Genomic DNA, 21,706 nt, shown 5'->3' with positions numbered 1-21,706 from the left:
TGAAGAACATCAGAAACAGAAGCAAGGAGGCCATTCAGCCCCTCACACCTGCTCTCCCATTAGACATGATCAATACCACTTCCCTGTGCTCATGCTGTTTCTACTGATTCACTTTGTATCCAAAACTCTATCCACGTCTCTCCTCAACATGTTAATGTGTAAATGTGCAGAGCCCTGTTAGATTGTGAGCTGTGTAAATACATTTATTCACCTCTGAATGGTCGTCCCCTCACTGTGTCTCCTCATCCTGACACCCCCGTTACCAGAAACATCATCCCTGCATCGACCTGGGGAGCCTGGAGTAAATCTCAGACTCTCTCTCTGTCTCCATCATACACAAATACACACAGGGGCTTCACCATTTACATTTCTCCATTGCGTCAATGACCAACACAGTCTGCCCGAGGATTGTGCTGGGATCAGCCTGCATGTGTTGCCACACTTCCGGCTCCAAAATATCATGTCCACGTCTCTCTCCCCTTCACCGTACCTCTCTGGGTAGTTCCAACCTGAGCATCAATGTCTCTAATGGTCCACTCCCCTCTCCTATCACATTCCTCCTTCTTTATCCCCCTTCCAGAGGAAATTACACTGCACTCCCATTTTTTCTTCAATCAGATGCTGGAAGAACTAAAACAAAACAGAAATTACTTGAAACCCACAATAGAGCAGGCAGTGTTTGAATCAATTCCGGGAGAGGTCACCGACGTGGAACGTGAAACCTGTTCCTCTCTCCACAGATCCTGACCAACCTGCTGTGTTTTTCCAGCATTTCCTGCATATAAACTGGGTCCAAAACTGAATATCTGATTCAAAGTAGAGATCCGGACTCTATTTGCCTCGTAAATTAGAGGAACAGCTCCCCATTTTCCGTCAGGGTGATTGGCAACCTGGCAGCATCAACATCGAACTTTCAAACTTCTGGAAGTCGTTCCCTGTCACTTTTCCTGTTTAATTGTCTCTCTCCTCCTGCTCCACCAGCCCCATCACCCTCTCTCTTTCCCCTCCTTCCCCACCCTCTCCATCTGTCCATCACCCACACACTCCCCCCCACCCTCTCCATCTGCCCATCACCCACACACTCCTCCCCACCCTCTCCATCTGCCCATCACCCACACACTCCTCCCCACCCTCTCCATCTGCTCATCACCCTCACACTCCTCCCCACCTCTCCATCTACCCATCACCCACACACTCCTCCCCCACCCTCTCCATCTACCCATCCCCCACACTCCTCCCCACCCTCTCCATCTGCTCATCACCCTCACACTCCTCCCCACCTCTCCATCTGCCCATCACCCACACATTCCTCCCCACCCTCTCCATCTGCCAATCACCCACACCCTCCTCCCCACCCTCTCCATCTGCTCATCACCCTCACACTCCTCCCCACCTCTCCATCTACCCATCCCCCACACTCCTCCCCACCCTCTCCATCTGCCGATCACCCACTCTCCTCCTGACCCTCTCCATCTGCCCATCACCCTCACACTCATCCCCACCCTCTCCATCTGCCGATCACCCACTCTCCTCCTGACCCTCTCCATCTGCCCATCTCCCACACACTCCTCCCCACCTCCCTCCCTTTACTCTGGGGTCACTTTCCCCTCCTGTCAGATTCCAAAATCTTCAGCCCTTTGTCACTGACAGCTCTCACCTCCCAATTTCTGACACATTTCCACCCGTCCCTCATCTATCACCCCTCCCTCAGGTATTACCCCTCACCTGCCCATTTCCCTCCATAGATGTTGCCTGACACGGTGGGAGACCCAGGCGCTTTGTGTGTTACCACCACAACATGTCCCGTGTTACCAAGATTAACCCTGACCTCCCTCTCCCAGTCAGCACCACCACCACTTGCCCCAGTTACCCTGTCAGTCCCGGTAGACTTTAGCACCCGGGGGAGCCGGGGAGCTCAGGACCCGCCGCCCGCGGCTGCTGCTGAATCCGCAGTGTGTCTGTTCCGTTGACGGATGCGGTGAACGAGTTAAAATTAATGGATCGATAATTCTCACATCGTGTTTATTTCACTCTCCGCACATTTATATTTACACTGACTTACTCCTGACGCCGGTCCCGGACCCGACCCGTTTACAGACCCGGAGCGGAACCGGAGCAGATTCTCAGCCACTCGTTTTTATTCCAAGGCCCGAAGAAAGGATAAAGTTTCTCCGTGAATTTATTCCCAGTGAAGGTGTGGAGATGGGACTTGGTCTCCGCGTTGTAAAATGAAACTGTCCCGGACTCGTAACTGAGATAAACTCCCACCCTCCCGGGGATGGGACCGGCAGGGAGACGGGACAAAGGGGAGGTGAAAACCCGCATCACGTCATCAATCCGCGCGATGGTCCAGAATCCGGTCTCCGGACTCTCTGTGACCCATCCCTTCCTCTCCACAGACTCTGCGGCGACTCCCAGCCTCCACCACCGATTCCCCGTCACCTCCACCTCCCAGTAATGTCTCCCCGATGTGAATCCCTCCGATCCCAGCACACAATGCCAGTTTGTGAACATCTTCCCGGTGTCAGGGAGATCCCTCCAGGTCTCGGTCAATCTCACACTCTTCCGATCCTCAGACACCTCGAGCAGCGGATTCGCCGTTTCCACATCCAGGGTGACAGAGACTGGGGGGAGAAGCAGAAAATTAGAGAGTCCCCGGGATCGGGGGGAGACTCGGGCAGCGCGGTCCCGGGGATCGGGGGGAGACTCGGGCAGCGCGGCCCCGGGACCGGGGGGAGAGGCCGCTGGGCCTCAGGCGCAGTTGGATGGGCGACAGGACCCTTTCCCGGGGTTTTACCCAAATACAGCGGATGGACAACCGGCATCGTCCCGAGGTTTTTCCTCGACATGGAGAGCGGATTTTCCTCGATCAACAAACACAAAATTCTGGAGGATCTCAGTGGGTCAAGCAGCGTGTGATAAGGGAGATGTACAGTCGCTGTTTCAAGCCGAGACCTTTCCTCGATTGGAAAGAAAGACGGGAGATAGCAGTGGAACCGGGTATGAGAGAGACCCAGAATATTCAGCCTCTCCTTATAACCCAAACTCTCCAGTCCCAGTAACATCCTTGTAAATCTGTTTTATACCCTCTCAGTTTAATGACATCCTTCCTGTAGAAAGATAACCAGAACTGTACAGGGTGATCAAAATCATAAAGACAAGAAAGTCTGTAGATGCTGGAAATCCAAAGCAACACACACAAAACCTTGGCCCAAATCATCAACTGTTTATTCATATCCATAGATGCTGCCTGACCTGCTGAGTTCCTCCAGCAGTTTGTATGTTACTCTGCTCCAAATGTGGCCTTCCCAATGTCTTGTACACTCATAACGTGACGTCCCAGTTCCTGTACTCAGTATTCTGTCTGATGAAGGCAATCACCTCCTGGTCTCTCTGTTCCACAACACTCTCCAGGGCCCCCGATTGATGTGTAAATCCTGTCCTGGTTTACCTTCCAAAATGCAACACCCTCATCTCTCTGAATTAAAATCAAATTCCATCCAATGGCCCAGAGACCCAATTAATCAAGATCTCATTGTAATCTTGGATAAACCATGAGCAAGAGGGTTATGTAGTGGATAACACAATACTGTTGCACCTTGGGGCATTGCAGAGTTCAGAGTTCAATTCCAACACCATCTGTAAGGAGTTTGTACTTTCTCCCTGGGACCTCGTGCATTTCCTCCGGGTGCTCCGGATTCATCCCTCAGATTGGGGAGGAGTGGACAGCGAGGAAGACCATCATTACTTGCAGTGGGATCTGGAGCAGCTGGGAAAATGGGCTGAAAAGTGTCAGCTGGAATTTAATGCAGACAAGTGTGAGCTGTTGCTCTTCGGTAGGACCCCAGTGTCGGTCTTTCACAGTGAATGGTCGGGCACTGAGGACTCTGTTCTACAGCAGATCTGGGAACACAGGTCCAGAATACACCGAAAGTGGTGTTACAGGTAGATGGATGTTACGTTGAAGTTGTCTGAGACCTGGGGCCGCCTAATTTGGGATATTGTGTACAGTTTTGGTCACCTACCTACAGGAAGGATGTAAATAAGTTTGCAAGAGTACAGAGAAAATTTCCAGGGATGTAGCTGGGACTGGAGGACCTGAGTCATGAGGAAAGATTGAACAGTTTAGGACTTTATTCCTGTAACATAGAAGACTGAGGGGAGATTTGATAGAGGTATACAAAATTATGAGGGGTATAGATAGGGTAAATGCAAGCAGGCTTTTTCCACAGAGGGTGTGTGGGATTACAACCAGAGGTCATGGGTTAAAGGTGAAAGATGAAAAGTTTAAGGGGAAGATGAGGGGAAACTGCTTCATTCAGAGGGTTGTGAGAGTGTGGAACGAGCTGCCAGCCCAAGTGGTGCAAGCAAGCTCGATTTAAACATTTAAGTGAAGTTTGGACGGTACATGGATGGTCGGAGTTGGAGGACGATGGTCCTGGTGCAGGTCGATGGGAGCAGGTAGTTTAAATGCTTCAGTATAGACCAGATGGGCTGAAGGGCCTGTGTTGTTAGTTTCTATCACTCTGTAACGCTTGTACAAAGACATAACGGTTTGTAGGTTAAATGGTCATTGTACATTGCCCCGTGATTAGGCTGGTTTTAAATAGTTGGGGTGCTGGGTGGAGCGGGTCGTTGGTCTGGGACGGCCTGTTTCACACTGTCTCTAAATAAATAAATAACCTCTTCACTGTCCATGAAACCACCAAATTTAGAGTCCTTCACAAACCTACTAAACACTTCACCTACATTCTCTCCAAATCATTCATATGAATGATGAAAAACAGTGGACCCAGCACCGATCCCTGCAGAACAACCACTGGTCACAGGATTCCACCCAGACAACTCTGTATCCTATTCCAGATCGTACCGTATCCCATGTGATCTAACTCTCTGCTACCTTGTCCAATCCCTCGCTAAACTCCATGGAGACGATGTCTACTGCACTTTCATCAGCTGTAATTTATTTATTGAGATACAGTACGGAATAGGCCCTTCCGACCCTTTGACCCCCACCACCCAGCAACCCAAATTAATCCGAGCCTGACCATGGAACAAGTTACAATGACCCCCACCACCCAGCAACCCCTGATTTAATCCGAGCCTGACCATGGGACAAGTTACAATGACCCCCACCACCCAGCAACCCCTGATTTAATCCGAGCCTGACCATGGAACAAGTTACAATGACCCCCACCACCCAGCAACCCCTGATTTAATCCGAGCCTGACCATGGGACAAGTTACAATGACCCCCACCACCCAGCAACCCCTGATTTAATCCGAGCCTGACCATGGGACAAGTTACAATGACCCCCACCACCCAGCAACCCCTGATTTAATCCGAGCCTGACCATGGGACAAGTTACAATGACCCCCACCACCCAGCAACCCCTGATTTAATCCGAGCCTGACCATGGGACAAGTTTCAATGACCCCCACCACCCAGCAACCGCTGATTTAATCCGAGCCTGACCATGGGACAAGTTACAATGACCCCCACCACCCAGCAACCCCTGATTTAATCCGAGCCTGACCATGGGACAAGTTACAATGACCCCCACCACCCAGCAACCCCTGATTTAATCTGAGCCTGACCATGGGACAAGTTACAATGACCCCCACCACCCAGCAACCCCTGATTTAATCCGAGCCTGACCATGGGACAAGTTACAATGACCCCCACCACCCAGCAACCCCTGATTTAATCCGAGCCTGACCATGGGACAAGTTACAATGACCCCCACCACCCAGCAACCCCTGATTTAATCTGAGCCTGACCATGGGACAAGTTACAATGACCCCCACCACCCAGCAACCCCTGATTTAATCCCAGCCTGACCATGGGACAAGTTACAATGACCCCCACCACCCAGCAACCCCTGATTTAATCCGAGCCTGACCATGGGACAAGTTACAATGACCCCCACCACCCAGCAACCCCTGATTTAATCCGAGCCTGACCATGGGACAAGTTACAATGACCCCCACCACCCAGCAACCCCTGATTTAATCCCAGCCTGACCATGGGACAAGTTACAATGACCCCCACCACCCAGCAACCCCTGATTTAATCCGAGCCTGACCATGGGACAAGTTACAATGACCCCCACCACCCAGCAACCCCTGATTTAATCCCAGCCTGACCATGGGACAAGTTACAATGACCAATTAACCTGCCAACCAGTACAGGTTTGGACTGTGCAACTAGAGCACCTGGAAGAAACCCACGTGGTCATGGGAGAACGTACAAACTCCTGACAGGCAGTAACGGGACATGAACCCGGGTCGCTGACAACATAAGGACGTACCTGAATGAGAGAGAGGCTGAGACCCTGTCAGAGTCTGCTAAGTTAGCAGATGAGTCTGTTTTAACCCACAAGGTAAAGTTTTTCCCGAGCAAGAGCTACCAAAGGAGTAGCAGGGATAACAAAGATAACCCACCGGCTAAACCAGAGAGTAAACCGGGGACTAGTGATAAAAGTCAGGAGGAAGGGAAGCAGTCAAAAGAAAAATTTCCCAGTTTCAAGTGTTACTTTTGTGGGAAGCCTGGTCATGCGGCATCCAATTGTTTTGCTATGAAAAGGGAAAACAGGACAGAGAGAGAGAGAACCCCAAATGCCTGCGTTCAGACGGTTGAAACACCGCTGAAGAAGGAGGGGTCTGACCGAGTTCAAGAGGGATTTGAGAGATTTATTTCAAATGGGTTTGTGTCTGTGAAGGAGGGATCAACTCCGGTTCCAGTGAGAATCTGGAGCGATACTGGAGCTTTTCAGTCACTGATATGAAAGAGTGTTTTGGAGTTCGGTGCTGAGATGGAGATTTGAGAGTCGGGGGCGTTGAGAGTAAGTGTTCAGCACGGACTAGAAGGGCCGAGAAGGCCTGTTTCCGTGCTGTAATTGTTATATGGTGATATGGTGGTGAATATTATCAAAGGTATTGGAAAGGGGACTGAGACCATGCCTTTGCATAAGATAATTCTGAAATGCGACTTGGTATCTGGACCAGTCACAATAGGGGTGCGATCTGAACTACCGATAGACAATGTTGATCTCTTACTCGGAAATGACCTTGCAGGTGGGCATGTTTACCCAGAAAGTGGTGAAATGCCATCGGTCATTGTAAAGCGTTAGGCTGCAGTCGGTCAACGATCGGAACAATTTTAAAGGATAAAGTGAGAAAGGCTCTGCCCCGATGAAAGCTACAATGATTACTAAGCAACGCAGTGGTTTAATTATTGGGTTTTGGGTTTTTGATCCTCCACATCAACCCGGCACGGTGAAGAGCACACTTGGGAGTGGTCTGTCACTGTATCGAACCCGGCGCTGAAACATTGGTTCTTAAGTGTTTTATATGCTGTTGTGATGGAAAATAACTGGTTCTTTGAGTCTCAACAGTAGAGGCCTGGACACACACAGTTTTAATACTAAGGAATTTATTTACAAGGGCAAGTCGGGTCAACACAAGCAACTACAATACACAGGAAGCGGTGTGGGGACAGGGTACGGTTACACAAACAAAGAACAAGGGAAAGGCACTACAACAGCTATCCCCCTTGACCTTGGATAGTTGTGGCTCCCTTATCAGGACAAACGATAGACCTTACCAAGCATAAATCAATGCACTTACCTCCAATGTGGTTGCCTGTAAGAGAGGGCGAGCTAAAGGCAAATCTCACCTTTTAAAGCATGGGGCTGGGCGAGATAATCCAACTAAGGTGACCAATAATTTAGGTGTGCATTGATTAGTTGGGAGGGACCAATGTCTAACCATGTCAGCAACTTCCCTATAATACCACGGGCTCTTAACTTGGGAAGCAGCCTCATGTGTGGCACCTTATCAAAGGCCTTCTGAATCTCCAAATATACAACATCCACTACATCCCCTTTATCTATCCTACTTGTAATCTGCTCAAAGAATTCCAACAGGTTTGTCAGGCAGGATTTTCCCTGAAGGAAACCATGCTGATTTTATACCATCTTGTCCTGTATCACGACGTCCTGTGTCACCATGTGCTCCATCACCTCATCCTTAACAACTGACTCAAACTTCTTCTCAACCACTGAGGTCAGGCTAACTGGTCTATAATTTCCTTCCTCCTTTCTTCAAGAATTTTCCACTCCTCTGACACCATGCCAGACTCCAATCATTTTTGAAAGGTCATTTCTAATGCCACCATAATCTTTAATGCTACATCTTTCAGAACCCTAGGGTGCAGTTCCTGTGGTCCAGGTGACTTATGTACCTTTAGGTCTTTCAGCTTTTTGAGCACCTTCTCTCTTGTAATAGTAACTGCACCCACTTCTCTTCCTTCACACACGACAACATCAGGCATACTGTTAGTGTCTTCCACAGTGAAGACTGATGCAAAATAGTTATTTAGTTCATCCGCCATCTCCTTGTCCCCTGTTATTATTTTTCCTGCCTCATTTTCTGGCGGTCTCATTTCTGGCACTCTCATTTCTCTTTTATTTTTAACATACGTGAAAAAACTTTTACCATCCACTTTGATATTATTTGCTCGCTTGCTTTCACATTTCATCTTTTCCTTTCCAATGATTGTTTTAGTTGCTCTGTTTAGGTTTTTAAAAACTTCCCAATCCACTATCATCCCACAAATTTTTGCTTTGTTGTATGTCCTTTCTTTTGCTTTTACAATAGTTTTGACATCCCTTGTCAGTCATGGGTGTACTATTTTACAATTTGAGTATTTCTTCACTTTTGGAAGAAATGAAAACATACTCACGTCCTGCAGCTTCCTCATTTCCCCAGAAACACACACCATTGCTGCTCTGCTGACATCCCTGCCAGCAGCTCTTTCCAATCTACTTTGGCCAACTCCTCTCTCATACCACTGTAATTTGCCTTACTCCACTGAAATACTGCTACATCAGCCTTTACTTTAGTGGTCACCAACCTTTTTAAGCCCAAGATACCCTACCTCGGCCACAGTCAAAGACGACATCGACCCCCAGATTGATTAGTTACACACATGCGCACTGGGGCAAGAAAGACCGGAAGTAAAACCCTGCAACCCGGAAGTAGAAATAATGTATAAACTCCAGGGGTGCACAACCTTTTTGCACCGCGGACCGGTTTAATATTGACAATATTCTTGCCGACCGGCCACCAGCGGGAGGGGGGAGGGGGGGATTAAACACGACCAGAATACAGCAATACTCGAAGCAGGTTCCTTATGTCCAGTCTATTGCACAATTTAGTTTTTGCGGCTCTCGGCACTTAGCTTTTGTCCCACTTGCTCACGTTTTCTCCGCTCAAAAAACTCAGCGGGTTTGTCTTTAAGTGCGGGGTGCTTGGAATCAAGGTACCGAAGCAGTTTTGAGGATTTCACTGCCTCATTAGACAGCCTCCAGGCCCAAACTGCAGCCTCCGCCCGCCCGCCCTCCGCCAGACACCCTGGCCGGGTGCGGCTGGTCGTGGGTGGGGTGAGAGGACAAGGTCAGGGCCGGAGGTCCCCGTGCCGGTTCCAGTCCGGAGAAAGCGACAGAGCGGGGAGAGTGACAGGGTGCCCACCCATCTTGTAGGATCTATCGGCCGACAAAAGTTTGTATCAACAGATCGCAGCGAGGTAGCTGCTCTGCTACTTACGGAACCCTGAGCCCGAATTAGATCATCTGCGAATATTTTAGCACCGGGTTCCCCACGAACATTCGGTGTGGTGAACAGGTTTAGAGGCGGCGCCCACCTCTCCGCGCTCCAGGCCAGTACCAACGGCACTTCTCGCCGGCCGCGTGAGGCGAACCAGTGATTCCTGGCGTGAGGGTATCACTGCATTTAGGCGACTGATGACCTCGCGTGGGTTCAAGTTCAACAGTGGGCAAGACAGGGAGTGAGGAAAGGTGCAGCTGACTCATATCGTTTCCTCGCGGCCCGGTGGTTGGGGACCACTGAATTACACTGTGTAAACACAAAGTATACTGCAGATGCTGTGGTCACATCAACACGTACAAACAAGCTGGATGAACTCAGCAGTCAGCAGGTTGACTGCTCATTTCAATGGACGCTGCCCGACCTGCTGAGTTCATCCAGTGTGTTTGTACGTGTTGAATTACACTGTGTAATGCGGGGGAGCTACACACACGCACACTGGGCAGAAAGAACGGAACAAAACCCCGCAACCCGGAAACAATCTTTCAACAGTATTTGTGTATTTATTTTTGAATTTTTTTCGGGATCTACTGGGAAAGTCTCAAAGATCGACCAGTCGATCGTGATTAACGGGTTGGCGACTGCTACTTTACTTTCTCTCTTATCAAATTTCAAGTTAAACTCAATCATACTGTGATCACTGGTTCCTCAGTGTTTTTTACCTTCAGCTCCCTAATCGCCTCTGGTTCATTACGTAACAGCCAATCCAATATAGCTGATCCCCTAGTAGGCTCAATGACAAACTGCTTTAAATGCCATCTCTTAGGGATTCAACAGACTCACTCTTGAGATCCATTATCAACCTGATTTTCCCAATCAACCTGCATGTTAAAATCTCCCATGACTACCAGAACATTGCCCTTTTGACACAGCTTTTCTATTTCCTGTTGTAATCTGTGGTCCACCGCCCAGCTCTGTTGGAGGCCTGTGTATAACTGCCATCAAGGTCTTTTTAACCTTGCTGTTTCTGAACTCAACCCACAAGTATTCAATATCTTCCGATCCTATGTCACATCCTTCTACTGATCTGATGCCATTCTTTACCAGTAGAGCCACACCACCCCCTCTGCCTATCTTCCTATCACTCCGATATAATGTGTAACATTGGACATTCAACTCCCAACTACAACCATCCTTCAGCCACAATTCAGTGACGGCCACAACATCATACCTGGCAATCTGTAATCGTGCAGCAAGATCATCCACTTTATTTCTTACACTACGTGCATTTAGATACAACAGCTTGAATACCGTATTTGCTGTCCTTTCTGATTCTGCATCCCTAAAGTTTTGATACTCAGCCTGATGGCTGCAACTGAGTCCCATCACCTGCCTGTCCTTCCTGACAGTCTGACTGCAGGCTATCATTACCATTTTTTTACCATCCGTCCTATCCTGAGTCCCTTCACTCCAGTTCCCACCCCCCTACCAAATTAGTTTAAACCCTCCCCAATAGCTCCAACAAACCTGGCCGCAAGAATATTGGTCCCCCTCGGGTTCAGGTGCAACCCATCACTTCTGAACAGGTCATACCTCCCCCAGGGGGATCCCAATGATCCAAGAACCTGAAGCCTGCCCCCTGCACCAGCTTCTCAGCCACACATTTACCTGCCAGATCATCGTGTTTCTACCCTCACTGGCACGTGGCACAGGCAGCAATCCAGAAATTAGTACCCAGGTGGTCCTAATCTCTGGATTAGAGAGAGGCAGGAGTGGATATCGGACTGCTGGAAAACAATGCTGGAGAGGTAGTAATGGGGGACAATGAAAGGGTGGATGAACTGAAGACGTATTTTGCATCAGTCTTCACTGTGGAAGACACTAGCAGTATGGTGGAAGTTCCAAGTTTCAGGCGACGTGCCGGGTGTGAAGTTAGCATTACTAGAGAACAGGTTCTTGGGAAAAGGAAAGATCTTTAGGTAGCTGTCACCTGGACTAGACAGTGTACATGCCAGAGTTCAGAAAGAGGTGGCTGAAGAGATCATGGAGGCATTTGTAACGATCCTTCAAGAATCACTAGATTCTTCAATGGTTCTGGAAGACTGGAAATTTGAAAATGTCACTCCACTGTTCAAGAAGAGAGAGAGAATAAAGGAAACTCTAGGCCAGTTAATCTGACCTCAGTGGCTGGGAAGATGGTGAAGTTGATTATTAAGGAGGAGTTGTCAGGGAACTTGGAGGCACATGATAAAATAGGCCATGGTTTCCTCAAGGGAAAATCTTGCCCGACAAATCAGTTCGAATTCTTTGAAGAAATAACAAGCCAGATAAACAAAGGAGAACCAGTCGATGTCGTGTACTTGGATTTTCAGAAGGTCATTGACAAGCCATATTTGGCATCTAATTATGACTTAGTAGTGTCTCATAAACAAGCACAAATGAATCTTATGTCTTACCGTGTTTAATGCCGCCAATCACTTCTTCCGATGCTATGTCGAGCAAATAGGGGTGATCGAATTTTTCAACCAATAGGGCACCATCTGTCACTGACAATATCTGGGTATCATCACTTATCCTGTAAATATTATACAGATGGTTATAAACTGAGCATCAGTTTGTGATATTTGAACTATTTTACAAATCCATACAGAGTTTCAGTAAAGACCATGTCCTACCTCCTCTTCCGACGAGCTTCCTCCTGAAATAAATCATACACAGATCTCAATTGACTGAGATGACTGTCGGCATCCGAACAGCAGGAATCTGAGACAAGTTATTAAAAACTGCTGAAAATTCCCACTGAACTCATTCCCACTAACACGAATGGAGAAAGAGGGACATTGAACCATGGGAGAAAGTACAAGGAATATTTATGAGAATTATACGATAACTGAGAGAAGGAACTTACAGGAGAGACTGGACAGGTTTTAAAATTCTGAATGTATCTGATCGAAAATATTTCTGCTTGTGTAGAGACAATAAGTCAAAGATAAAACATCAGTTGGTTGTTAATAAATCCCACAAGAAATGTAGTGAAGAGAATGTGGAACTCACTGCTACAGGAGTGGCTGAAGTGGAACAGCAGAGATTGAATGTAATGGGGAAGCTGGATAAACACATGAGGGACCATGGAGTTGGGGACACTGTTACTGGGTGTGGTGAGGAGGTGGGAGGAGGCTTGTGCACCAGGGAAACTGATAGGAGAGAATGGACTGAAAGTCCTGTCTCTGATGAAATTGGGATATAATCTGATGAAGAATATTTCTGAAAAACAAAAGACAGTGCAAAATTCACCAAAACAATGAACCTGATACAAACCAGATATAGATGGTAAATCCGATGTGTAGGTCACATTCTGGAATTCAACCTCAGTTCCCACCGATCAACAGAGAGACCCTCACACCCACTGCACCAGACACACTCACAGTCTGTGACTGTAATGAGATGTTACTCTGAGTCTCAGGGGATATTATATGTGGGAATCACAGAAGTGATCACTGGCTCAGTGCTACGATCAGAGTAAACATTCCTGAGAAGGATGCAGACTGTCCAGCGATGTACAGATGTTGTGAGAGGCCGGTTTGGAGACAACAACCCTGAACAGTCAAAACATCCGTCTGGTTTCAATCAGTTTACAACTCCAGTATCTGTAAATCCCACACTGAGTTAAAATACATCATTTTGTGCCTATGTACTTTTACAGGACCAAACTGAAATCTCTCACCATGAGGAATATGATATTGTCTTGTTGATCCATCTGTTCCTGTAACTTTGAGATTTCCTTGTAGATGGCATTTAAATTCTCTTGAATCTCCTGGAGATTTTTCTCCATTGGATTTAGAATCCTCTCCTCTTCTTCCCTGAGATCTCGGAGTGCACGTTGCTCTTTCTCGGTGATAATCCGGCGCAGTTCATCAAACTGGGATGTGATGTGGGACTGAACGCTTTGTGACTGTTCCTGTCGAATGAAAGGAGAGGCTGGTTTATTATTTGGCCCTGATGTATTTCCTTATGATATGGAAGGGTCTGTCCAGCCCATTATCATCCAAGAGGACCACAACCTTGCCGTTGGGTTTGGAGGCTTGTGTGCCTCAATGACCCAAAGAACTCTGTTGGCTGGAATGTGGGTTTATGCTTTGACTCTTGGTAGGGTCACCCATGCCAAACAGGTCAAAGGGTAGAGGCCAGAGTAAGAGTGGTCCACTGGTCCTCCAGGTTCATGGGTTCAGCTCAGGGCTAACAATACTGACTGGTGAAACAAAACTGTTACGGAAACAATGAAGAGTCTTTCTACATCTGAGTGCCATGTTATTCCCGAGTCTCCACTCAGGACCTGCATGACTGACAGTAGTGAAAACCGAGAAGTAGCTACTGACATGTTGAATGAAGACATGAACACTGCCGGAGATGGAGGACCTTCCCCAAACTCCAGTGGCATAACAGGCAGCAAGTGAGTGGTTCCCAGATATTCGATCACATTTCCCTCAAACCCAGTCTTCCTCACTGACCCATTAACTCCCACCTGATTCACATACAATACCCCTTCACAGGGTTAATTACAGTTGCCAATTTACTGTTCAATCCTGAACAGTCAAAACATCCGTCTGGTTTAAATCAGTTTACAACTACAGTGTCTGTAAGTACCACATTGAGTTGATTGTCGGCTAAAAGAAGGTACTGGTTACAGAGAGAACGTGCAAACTCCACGCAGACAGCACCAGAGGTCAGGATCGATCCCAGGTTACTGGAGCTGCGATACTCTGCTATTCTGCATTAAAGGGAACAAAACTACACAACAAGATTGTAAATTCTGCTCAGGAAGCCTCACCCGAACTCCAGAAATCTTCTCTTTCTGTTGCTGCTCCATTTCCTGAAAGTCTGATTTCTTTTTTACGAGAGAGTCCAAGGAAGATTTAACCCGATCCTGGGAATTAAAGAGTTAATGGATTAGACAAAACAAAAAGACAACATAAACAGACGATCGAAAGCGGGTTAGTTTTACCTGGTAAATTTTAACGGCTTCGTTAACCGGCATGAAGTTGTGAGACTTGTGTTCCCGCGCAGTCGCACAGATCAGGCAGATCAGTGTCTTGTCCGTCTCACAAAACAGCTTCAGTTCTTCCTCATGTTCCTCGCAGTGAAGTTTACTTTCCTTCCCTTTCGGATTCAGGTTTAGTTTCCGAGCTTTCTCAGACAGATTTGCTAAAACCCGATTGCCCTTGAGGGTGCGGTCTGCAAACTCCTCTCTGCATTCCGGGCAGGAGTTTCTCTCCTCCCTTTCCCAACACCGTGTGATACAGGAGCGGCAGAAGTAGTGACCACACTCCAGTGACACCGGATCGGTGAAGAAATCCAGGCAGATGGGACAAATTACCTCCTCGGTCCAACTCTCGACCTGTCCTTTCGAAGCCATGTTAACTCCCGGTACTTCCTGGTTCAGAATCCTTTCACTTTCGAGAGCTGCTGAACCCGGCAGTACCTGGAATGTCCACTAGGCGCGCTGCAGTCTCGGGAATGAACAACGTTGCTCCAAGTGTTCTCTGGGCAGGAATCGCGGCAATTTCCACGTCAGGGTGGGATGAGAAACACATTAGAGAGGTCTGAATATAAATAAATAAGAGTCTCTAAAAAGCCTTTATTGTACCCGGTTCTACCACCTTCACTTTGCATTCAATGCACCCACCACTCTTTGAAAAATTTACCTCTGACCTCCCCTTGTACCTCCTTCCAAGCACCTTAAAACTATGCCCCCTCATGTTAGCCATTTCAGCCCTGGGAAAAAGCCTCTGGCCATCCACACAATCAATGCCTCACATCATCTTATACATCTCTATCACGTCTCCTCTCATCCTCCGTCACTTCAATGCCAGTTTACTCAACTTGTCTCATAAGGTACGCCCTCCAATCCAGGCAACATCTTTGTAAATCTCCTCTGCACTCTCTCTATAGTATCCACAATCTTCCTGTAGTGAGGTGACCAGAACTGAACACAGTACTCCAAGTGGGGTCTGACCAAGGTCTTATATACCTGTAACATTACCCCACGGCTCTTGAACTCAATCCCACAGTTGATGAAGGCCAACACAACATACGCCTTCTTAACCATACTGTCAACCTGCGCAGCAGATATGAGTGTCCCCTGGACAAGGTCTCGCTGATCCTCCACACTGCCAATATTCTTACTATTCATATTACATTATGTCTTCAAATTTGACCTACCAAAATGAACCACCTTACACTTACCTCAGTTGAAGTCCATCTGCCACTTCTCAGCCCAGTTCTGCATCCTATCGATGTCTGCTGTAACCTCTGACAGCCCTTCAGACTATCCACAACACCCCAACCTTTGTGTCCTCAGCAAATTTACCAACTCATCCTTCTGCTTCCTCATCCAGGTCAATAATTAAAACCACAAAGAGGAGGGATCCCAGAACAGATCCCTGCGGAAAGCCACTGGTCACCATCTTCCATACAGATAGGAACCATCTATGAACTCTTTGCCCTCTGTGGTCAAGCCAAAAAGCAAGGTCTCCTTGGATCCCTCGAACTTCTGGTAACGCCCCCAATCCCTCTCCTTCACCATTCCCCATCCCCCTTTTCCCTCTCCCACCTTATCTCCTTGCCGCCCATCGCCTCCCTACGGTGCTCCTCCCCTCTTTTTTCCTTCCATGGCTTTCTGTCCTCTTCTGTCAGACTCCCCCTTCTCCAGCCTTATACCTCTTTCACCAATCAACTTCCCAGTTCCTTACTTCACCTCTCCCCCTTCAGGTTTCACCTCTCACCGAGTGTTTCTCTCTCCCCTCCCCACCTTTTAAATCTCCTCAGCCTTTTTCCCCGCCAGACCTGCCGAAGCGTTTCGGTCCGAAGTGTCAATTGTACTTTTTTCCACAGAGGCTGCCTGGCCCGCTGAGTTCCTCCAGCATTTTGTGTGTGTTCACTGTGTACATCGAGTCCTTCCTGGTGACTTGTGGTCAGTGGTGTTAGTCTGGAGGAATTGTGCCCAAGTTCATTAACGCAAAGTTCACATGCACAGGCGATAAACAAAGTTACTGGCAGGAGCTTCCTGTGAATCTGAGAACAAACTCAGCACTTCCATCAGACTGAAATCTTCCATGGCTTTCTGTCCTGAGGGTGCCCGGCCTTTCCCCGCCGGGGATCGGAGCCTGTTGTCCGCAGCTGCCTGAGGGTGACCGGCCTTTCCCCGCCGGGGATCGGGGCCTGTTGTCCACAGCTGCCTGAGGGTGGCCGGCCTTTCCTCGCCGGGGATCGGGGCCTGTTGTCCGCAGCTGCCTGAGGGTGACCGGCCTTTCCCCGCCGGGGATCGGGGCCTGTTGTCCGCAGCTGCCTGAGGGTGACCGGCCTTTCCTCGCAGGGGATCGGGGCCTGTTGTCCGCAGCTGCCTGAGGGTGACCGGCCTTTCCCCGCCGGGGATCGGCGTCTGTTGTCCGCAGCTGCCTGAGGGTGACCGGCCTTTCCTCGCAGGGGATCGGGGCCTGTTGTCCGCAGCTGCCTGAGGGTGACCGGCCTTTCCCCGCCGGGGATCGGGGCCTGTTGTCCACAGCTGCCTGAGGGTGGCCGGCCTTTCCTCGCCGGGGATCGGGGCCTGTTGTCCGCATCTGCCTGAGGGTGACCGGCCTTTCCCCGCCGGGGATCGGGGCCTGTTGTCCGCAGCTGCCTGAGGGTGACCGGCCTTTCCCCGCCGGGGATCGGCGTCTGTTGTCCGCAGCTGCCTGAGGGTGACCGGCCTTTCCTCGCAGGGGATCGGGGCCTGTTGTCCGCAGCTGCCTGAGGGTGACCGGCCTTTCCCCGCCGGGGATCGGGGCCTGTTGTCCGCAGCTGCCTGAGGGTGACCGGCCTTTCCCCGCCGGGGATCGGGGCCTGTTGTCCACAGCTGCCTGAGGGTGACCGGCCTTTCCCCGCCGGGGATCGGGGCCTGTTGTCCGCAGCTGCCTGAGGGTGAGCGGCCTTTCCCCGCCGGGGATCGGGGCCTGTTGTCCGCAGCTTTCTGAGGGTGACCGGCCTTTCCTCGCAGGGGATTGGGGCCTGTTGTGCGCAGCTGCCTGAGGGTGACCGGCCTTTCCCCGCTGGGGATCGGGGCCTGTTGTCCGCAGCTGCCTGAGGGTGACCGGCCTTTCCTCTCCGGGGATCGGGGCCTGTTGTCCGCAGCTGCCTGAGGGTGCCCGGCCTTTCCTCGCCGGGGATCGGGGCCTGTTGTCCGCAGCTGCCTGAGGGTGCCCGGCCTTTCCCCGCCGGGGATCGGGGCCTGTTGTCCGCAGCTACCTGAGGGTGGCCGGCCTTTCCCCGCCGGGGATCGGGGCCTGCTGTCCGCAGCTGCCTGAGGGTGCCAGGCCTTTCCTCACCGGGGATCGGGGCCTGTTGTCCGCAGCTGCCTGAGGGTGACCGGCCTTTCCTCGCCGGGGATCGGGGCCCGTTGTCTGCAGCTGTCTGAGGGTGACCGGCCTTTCCCCGCCGGGGATCGGGGCCCGTTGTCTGCAGCTGTCTGAGGGTGACCGGCCTTTCCCCGCCGGGGATCGGGGCCTGTTGTCTGCAGCTGCCTGAGGGTGACCGGCCTTTCCCCGCCGGGGATCGGGGCCCGTTGTCTGCAGCTGCCTGAGGGTGACCGGCCTTTCCCCGCCGGGGATCGGGGCCTGTTGTCCGCAGCTGCCTGAGGGTGACCGGCCTTTCCTCCCCGGGATCGGGGCCTGTTGTCCGCAGCTGCCTGAGGGTGACCGGCCTTTCCCCGCCGGGGATCGGGGCCAGTTGTCCGCAGCTGCCTGAGGGTGACCGGCCTTTCCTCGCCGAGGATCGGGGCCTGTTGTCCGTAGCTGCCTCCGAAACCCGTCTCCTGCTGCTGGGAGACCGGAGCTGCTGATGGATCTCTGGTGCTCTCACCTCTCTCCCGTGCAATCCGACAGACTGAAGGGCGAGGGAGGATGGGGACCGATGACCCTTTCTGCCGTCCTCAACCCTCCTCCTCTCCCTGGTCACCCCGATCTGGATCTTTTCATTGCAAACTGCCGACGAGACATCGACCGTCTCCACTTCCCCACTCCTCCCTCCAATTCCAAACTCACTACTTCCAAACGCCCTGCTCTCCACTCCCTCAGCACTAATCCTCACCTCACCCTCAAACCCGCGGATCAGTGGGGTGCTGTAGTAGTCTGGCGTACTGACCTCCACCGCTGAGGCCCAGCGACAATTCTCAGACGTCTCCTACTTACTTACCCTCGAACAGGACATCACAGAGGAGAACCAGGCCACTGTCTCCCACACCATCACCGACTTTATAAGCTCTGGGGATCTCCCATCCACTGCCTCCAACCTCATAGTTCCTGTACCTCCCCTTTCTACCCAAGATCCACAAACCTGCCTCTCCAGGCAGACCCATTGTTTCAGCTTGTTCCTGCCCCTGAACTCATATCGTCATACCTCGACTCTGTTTTATCCCTCCTCGTCCAGTCCCTTCCTCCCTACAACAGTGGCACTTCACACTCTCTGCATCTTTTCAATGATTTCACGATCCCTGGCCCCGATCATCTGATTTTCACTCTGGATGTCCTGTGCCTATACACCTCCACCCCCAACCAGGAAGGCCTCAAAGCTCTCCATTTCCTACTGAACAGCAGACCAGGTTGGGGTCGTATACTGTGTCCGGTGCTCCCGGTGTGGCCTCCTGTACATCAGTGAGACCTGACATAGATCGGCAGACTGCTTCACCAAGCACCTATGCTCCATTTGCCAGAGAAAGCAGGATCACCTAGTGGCCACCCATTTTAATTCCACTTCCCATTCCCATTCCGACACGTCAATCCATGGCCTCCTCTACTGTCGCGATGAGGCCACGCTCAGTTTGGAGGAGCAACACCTTATATTCTACTTGGGAATCGTCTGACCTGATGGCATGAACATCGATTTCTCACCCCCTCCTTCACCATTCCCTGTCCCCTTCTCCCTCTCTCAATTTATCTCCTTGCCTGCCCATCGCCTCCCTCTGGTGCTCCTCCCCCTTTCCTTTTTCCCACGGCCCTCTGTCCTCCCCTATTGGATTTCCCCTTCTCCAGCCCTGTATCTCTTTCACCAATCAACTTCCCAGCTCTTCACTTCACCCCTCCCCCTTCCCAGTTTGACCTCTCACCCTGTGTTTCTCCCTCCCTCCCCCCACCGTTTAACCCTGAATCCTCTTCTGTTTCTCTCTGGTCTTGATGAAGGGTCTCGGCCCGAAACGTGGACTGTACTCTTTTCCTTAGATGCTGCCTGGGCCTGCTGAATTCCTCCAGCATTTTGTGTGTGCTGCAAAGGTAAACGTACGTTTTAAGAAATTAAACTTCATTTATAATAAAATATCTGCAAGAGATTTAAACAGTTCCAATGATATTTGACATTCTTGATGTCATATGGTCAATACATTCGGTAGTGTTAACACTGTTTAAACCATTGCCATTCAGATCGTCTCAGGGATGTTACAACATTTCAGTATTTGTGGGGCTTCCCCACCTGACCCAGGCCCTCCATGTGAGGTAGCAGAAGGAGCCTCGACAGTGCTCCTCCCCCCAGAGACTTTGCACTGTCTGCCCCGAGATCCTCTGTGTCCCTCAGCACGTCCTCCTGCAGCCTGGACTGTGCCTGTCGACAGCTTTCCCTGACGGACATCTGGCTGTGCTGGGAGACCAGCAGGTTTCGGGCAGAACAAAGAGCGTCTCTCACTGAGCTGATGGTCTTCCAGCAGCAGTTCCCGTGCTGAATGACTCAATGGAGAACGTGGTGGAGAGATTGTCTGCTGAGTCAGTGTGGGTGGAAGTGAGAAACAGGAAGGGAAAAGTCCTCTGTTTGGAGCAAGGGGATTGGGAAGATTTTCAAAACTAATAAATGCAACTAAAAGACAGGTTAGCAAAGATGAAATATGAAGATGAGCTGGTCAGTAATACAAAGGAGGATATCAAAAGTTTTATCAGATAAATAAGAGGAAAGGAGGGGTGAGAGTGAATATCGGACCACTAGAAAGTTACATTGGAAATGGTGGACAAAGTCATGAAGTACATTGTGTCTGTCTTCATTGTGGAAGACACCAGCAGTGTGGCAGAATTTTGAGAATGTCAGGGCACAGAAGTGAGTGTTGTCACTATCACTATGGAGAAGGACCGTGGAAAACAGAAAGATCTGAAAGTAGACAAGTCACCCGGAGCAGATGAGTGAGACCCAGAGGTTCTTAAAGAAGCAGCTGAAGTGATTGTGGAGACATTAGTGCTGATCGTTCAGTTTTCACTGGGGGTTTTGGGGGAACTGGAAAATTGTAAATGTCACTCCACTCTTTAAAAAGAAAGGGAGGCAAATGACAGGAAATTATAGGTGATTTCTTCTGACTTCACTTGTTGGCGAGAGTCTGTTATCAAGGATGGGGTTTCAGAATAATTGAAGGACATGATGGGTGAAATCAGCAAGGTTTCCCTATGGAGAAACCTTGCCTGACCAATCTGTTGCATTCTTTGAGGAAATAACAGGAAGGATAGACAAAGGAGAGTTAGTAGATGTTGTTTACTGGGATGTTCAAAAGACATTTGACAAGGAGCCACACATGAGGCTGCGAAACAAGATGAGAGTCCATGGAATTACAGGAAAGATACTAGCACGGATAGAAGATAGACTGATTCTCAGGAGGCAAAGACGGGGAATAAAGAGGTCCCTTACTGGTGTTGGTGACGAGTGGTGTCCGCAGGGGCTGGTGTTGGGACCACTTCTTTTCATTTGATCAGTCAGTGATACGGGTGGCAGAATTGCTGGTTTTGTGGATAATACAAAGATAGCTGGAGGGGTAGGGAGTGTTGAGGAAACAGGGAGTCTGCAGTAGGCCTTAGATTGCAGAATGGCAAAGAATTGGCAGCTGGAATATAGTGTAGGGAAGTACATGGTCGAGCACGTTGGTAGAGGGAATAAGGGATTTATCCACCTTAATTGGCTTTAAGATCGTCAGCACCTACTCTCTTGTAATGTGAGATTTTCCAAGATGTTAATGTTCATTTTCCTTCATTCCGTGGATTCCATGATGTTTTCCCTGGGAAACAGAGATGGGAAATATTGATTTCAGACCACTCCTCTCCCGA

At 49.9% G+C, this 21,706-nt stretch overlaps 1 protein-coding gene across 1 annotated transcript; it reads right to left on the bottom strand.

Moving 5' to 3' along the window:
* Window positions 1-2,008: 2,008 nt before the first annotated feature.
* Window positions 2,009-15,021, bottom strand: LOC140720269 (nuclear factor 7, brain-like). Its single transcript, XM_073035141.1, has 6 exons — window positions 14,611-15,021; window positions 14,437-14,532; window positions 13,333-13,566; window positions 12,284-12,306; window positions 12,065-12,183; window positions 2,009-2,624 (listed from the first exon to the last, which is right to left on the bottom strand). Exons 1-6 carry the CDS (start codon window positions 15,019-15,021, stop codon window positions 2,092-2,094), a joined length of 1,416 nt encoding a protein of 471 aa, XP_072891242.1. The 3' UTR covers window positions 2,009-2,091.
* Between the last annotated feature and the right edge of the window lie 6,685 nt (window positions 15,022-21,706).

Source organism: Hemitrygon akajei, chromosome 2 (genome assembly GCF_048418815.1).
Source record: "Hemitrygon akajei chromosome 2, sHemAka1.3, whole genome shotgun sequence".
Lineage (NCBI taxonomy): Eukaryota > Metazoa > Chordata > Chondrichthyes > Myliobatiformes > Dasyatidae > Hemitrygon > Hemitrygon akajei.
Note: the sequence above shows the minus strand (reverse complement) of the source record. Positions and strands in the feature narration are given on the sequence as shown.

Coding starts and splice junctions, on each gene's coding strand:
- LOC140720269 (XM_073035141.1), bottom strand. CDS start 15,021: ATGGCTTCGAAAGGACAGGTCGAGAGTTGGACCGAGGAGGTAATTTGT. Junction 14,533..14,610: donor AAGCCGTTAAAATTTACCAG/GTAAAACTAACC, acceptor TTTAATTCCCAG/GATCGGGTTAAATCTTCCTT. Junction 12,307..13,332: donor ACAATATCATATTCCTCATG/GTGAGAGATTTC, acceptor GATTTATTTCAG/GAGGAAGCTCGTCGGAAGAG.